The 4,168-nt window shown below is 37.2% G+C and overlaps 1 protein-coding gene across 1 annotated transcript in view; it reads left to right on the top strand.

Moving 5' to 3' along the window:
• Nucleotides 1-4,168, top strand: part of Katna1 (katanin catalytic subunit A1) — a 43,299-nt gene that overhangs the window by 30,844 nt on the left and 8,287 nt on the right. The window contains exons 4-5 of the mRNA XM_015502129.2: nt 1,305-1,426; nt 2,948-3,053. Coding sequence (XP_015357615.2) covers nt 1,305-1,426; nt 2,948-3,053 — 228 coding nt within the window. The remainder of the gene's footprint in view (nt 1-1,304; nt 1,427-2,947; nt 3,054-4,168) is intronic.

The raw sequence follows: 4,168 nt of genomic DNA, 5'->3' as shown, positions 1-4,168 counted from the left end.
CCCCCGCCCCAGACTTGGGAGTCAACACAGAGCCTCATGCATGCCAGGCACACACTCTACCACAGAGATACATCCTGAGGCCCTCCCCAAATAGCTGTCATTTGTGTCATTTCAGGGGGAGGGGTGTACCAGGGATTGAACACAGGGGGATTCAACCACTGAGCCACATCCCCAGCCTGATTCTACATTTTAATTAGAGATGGGGTCTCACTGAGTTGCTTAGTGCCTCACTTTTGCTAAGGCTGGCTTTGAACTTTCAATCCTCCTGCCTCAGACTCTGGAGTTGCTGGGATTACAGGTATTGGCCACATGCCTGGCTACTTTCTTTTTTTTTTTTTTTTTTTAAACCTGGTCTCCCTGTGTTGCTGAGGCTGGTCTGGAACTCCTGGGTGCAATCAATCTTCCCATCTCAACTGGGACTACAGACATACACTACTGTACCTAGCTTCATCTTCAGCTTTAATTTGAGACAGAAAGAGTCCAGGTTCTTTTTAATCCTTCTGTTTTTTTTTTTTTTTTTCCTCATCTCCTACTGATTAGGATTTTCACTTAGAGCAAATTATTGAACTAATGTGTACTTAAAGGAGATCACACTAGTTCAACTAATGAAATAAAATACCATGAAAGCATGTGATGGCACATGCTTGTAATCCCAGGTCCTTCGGAGGCTGAGACAGGAGGATCACAAGATGGAGGCTAGCAACAGCAATTTATGAAGACACTTTCTTTCTTTCTTTTAAAGAGAGAAAGAGAGAGAATCTTTTTTGTAGGTGGACACAACACAATGCCTTTATTTTTATGTGCTGCTGAGAATTGAACTCGGGTCCCGCCCGTGCTTAGCGAGAGCTCTACTGCTGAGCCACAATCCCAGCCCCTGAAGACACTTTCTCAAAGTAAAAAAATACAAATGCCTGGGGATGTAGCTTAGTTCAAATTTATTGTGCTTTGTCAGCACAGTATGGGAGAAAAGGAAGAGAACCAGAAAGTACCTTCTAACTGGGCACAGTAGCACATATCTATAATCCAAACTGCTCAAGAGGCAGAGGCAGAAGGATCACAAGTTTAAAGCCAGCCTCAGCAACTTAGCAAGGGCCTGAGCAACTAAGTTAGACTCTTTCTCAAAATAATAAATAACAAAAAAGGGCTGGGGATATAGTTCAGTGGTAAAGTGCCCCTTGGTTCAATCCCCAGTACTAAAAAAGAAACAAGAAAGAATATCATTTGAATTCGAATTCCACCTTTGTTTCTGACTCACAGAAACAAATCTTTCAATAAAAAGCTTTTTTCTTTTTCTCTTGTTGTAGAACAAGTCACCTGCTGCTGTTACAGAACCAGAGACAAATAAATTTGATAGTACTGGATATGATAAGGACTTAGTAGAAGCTTTGGAAAGAGACATAATTTCTCAGAACCCCAATGTTCGATGGTAAGTCACATCTCACAATAAGATAATTAGGTGCTATTAAAAAAGAACAAAGAAAAATTAAGACCATTAGGTGCTAATGATGCTTTTTGATGGAGCAAAGGTGATCATGTACTAAGGACCTGTTCTGTAGGACAGAACCAGATTAGATACAGTATAAGTCAGACACTTAATAAAGCACTTCACTTGGACCCACGTTGTACCAATTTGTTTAAGATTTTTTAAATTAATAATTATGTATAAAATGAGAATAAGATCATAGAAATTTCATCTTCTTTGGGGACATCCTCTAGTGATTTTTATGTATGTATCTTGCTTACCTATAGCATTTGATAAATGTTGCTTTTGTGTCCTTTTACTCAAACAGTAGTTATCACCTTTAATTAGTATTATGTCTAATCAAAAATCTATAATCTATCACAATGCATACTTAAAGCCCATTTTCAAAACAACAAAGCTAGGCATATTCTGTTATATATTTCCCTTTAAAACCTTAATGATTATTAGGTATGGTTTTGTGTGCTACTTAAAATTTTTTGGTATTTGATATTTATACAGTCAAAATTCATTTTCATAATAAAATTGATATGTGTATCAGTAGTAGTGGTAGGGGTTCTTCATAGTAATTTTTATGATACTCTTTAACTGTGGATTCTACCTTTTAATTGAGTTGGAGGTAAAGCAACAGTATTATAGCCTATCTCTGCTTTATGCCCCTTTTATTCTTTATATTGTTGTTTAATGAGTTCATTGTTTCTAGATCAGGGTGGGAGGGTTATGGAGTGAGCATCATAAAAGCAGGATTTAAAAATGAATCAGCATGATAATACAGGTTGAACATCCCTAATCTGAAAATAAAAAATCTGAAATAATCTAGAACCTTTTGAGCATAGATATGACCCTCAAAATGTTTTGAATTTTGGCCTGGCTCCTTGGTGCATGCCTGTAATCCCCACAGCTCAGGAGGCTGAGGGAGGAAGATTGAGAGAGAGTTCAAAGCCAGCCTCAGCAAAAGCGAGGCACCAAGCAACTCAGTGAGACCCTCTCTCTAAATAAAAAATACAAAATCAGGGCATGGATGTGACTCAGTGGTTGAGTACCCCTGAGTTCAATCCCTGGTACCAAAAAACAACAACAAAAAAACCCCAGGGTAGTAGATTTTGGAGCATTTCAGAGTTTGCAGATAGGATGCTCAACTGTTAGTCTATGGAAATATTCCAAAATCTGAAACATTTCTGGTCCCAAGAATTTCAGATGAGACACAACTCAAATGTTTACTTAAGAGGCTTATAGGCCAGCGTTCTAAAAAGGCCAGCTGAAAACCTTTTCTGCCAAGAATCAAAGATAATTTTATGTACACTGATTGACATGGTGGGCCTCATCACAATGTATTATTTCACTAATGCCCAGAGAGAATCTTAACATTGTATCAGCAGTATAAAGTTGTGTGCTGTCAGTGGTTCTGAAGATTTAATACATAGAGTTAAATATATAATCTAAGGAATTGTGATGAATATCTTTCAGGGATGATATTGCTGATTTAGTAGAGGCTAAAAAGTTGCTGAAAGAAGCTGTGGTGTTACCAATGTGGATGCCAGAATTCTTTAAAGGCATTAGAAGACCATGGAAAGTAAGTTTATTATTTGTATGGCATCATCAAAGTAAATGGTAGTGCATTGCTGTAGAGAGTCACTATTTATGCACTCTATGGAAAATGGAGACAGAAAGTGGAGTAAAGAAATTTTTAGATTAAAAAGTATGTATTCTGTTATTCAAAATTGTGTTTAAACCCAAACCTATTGCAAGATTTCTAGAGTAAGCTGGGCATGGTGGTACATGGTCTGTAATCACAGCCATTTGGGAAGCTAAGGCAGGAACATCACAAATCAAAGCCATCCTTACCAATTTAGCAAGGCCCTAATAACTTAGCTTGACCCTGTCTCAAAATTTAAAAAAAAAAGGGCTGGGGATATGACTTTATAGTTAAGTACCCCTGGGTTCAATTCCTAGTAGCACCCAAAAAAAAAAAAAAGGTTCCTAGAGTAAGAAACAGGTATTATTTCAGAAACTGTATACATGGCAAATTTAGGATGGTCTTTTATTTGCAAATATGGCCTAGTCAGCTAATACAAAATACTCCCATTTCATTTGTCATATTGCATAACAATATTAAGAAATTGAGAAATATCTGTATCTGTTGAGCACTTTCAAAGTTATGGGCCGATATAAAAAAGAAACTCTTAAGGCTGGGCGCCGTGGCACATGCCTATAATCCCAATGGCTCAGAAGGCTGAGGCAGGAGGATCTCGAGTTCAAAGCCAGCCTTAGCAAAAGCGAGGTGCTAAGCAACTCAGTGAGACCCTGTCTCCTAAATAAAATACAAAATAGGGCTGGGGGTGTGGCTCAGTGGTCGAGTGCCCCTGAGTTCAATCCCTGGAACCAAAAAAAAAAAAAAGTCTTAGATTTTGAAAATATGCTAGTTGGTAATAGCACTATTATTTTTAAAAGTCCTTTAAATGTTAAGTGACAAACAAGATGCAAAATTCATATTATTATACATATTTTAGTTATGTTATGCATGTTGTAATTATACATATATTCAAGTAAACTGTGCAAAAGGAATAACCTAATGTGTCTGAGTAATAGACTAGGAAATATGCCCAGATGTTGTTATAAACTATTTTTCCTTATCTCTGAGTCCAAGTGTTTAATAATGTGGTTACCTTTTTTTTTTTTTTTTTTTTT

Source organism: Marmota marmota, unplaced genomic scaffold, assembly GCF_001458135.2.
Source record: "Marmota marmota marmota unplaced genomic scaffold, marMar, whole genome shotgun sequence".
In the NCBI taxonomy this organism is placed as follows: Eukaryota; Metazoa; Chordata; class Mammalia; order Rodentia; family Sciuridae; genus Marmota; species Marmota marmota.
This window is presented reverse-complemented; position numbering and strand designations above follow the sequence as displayed.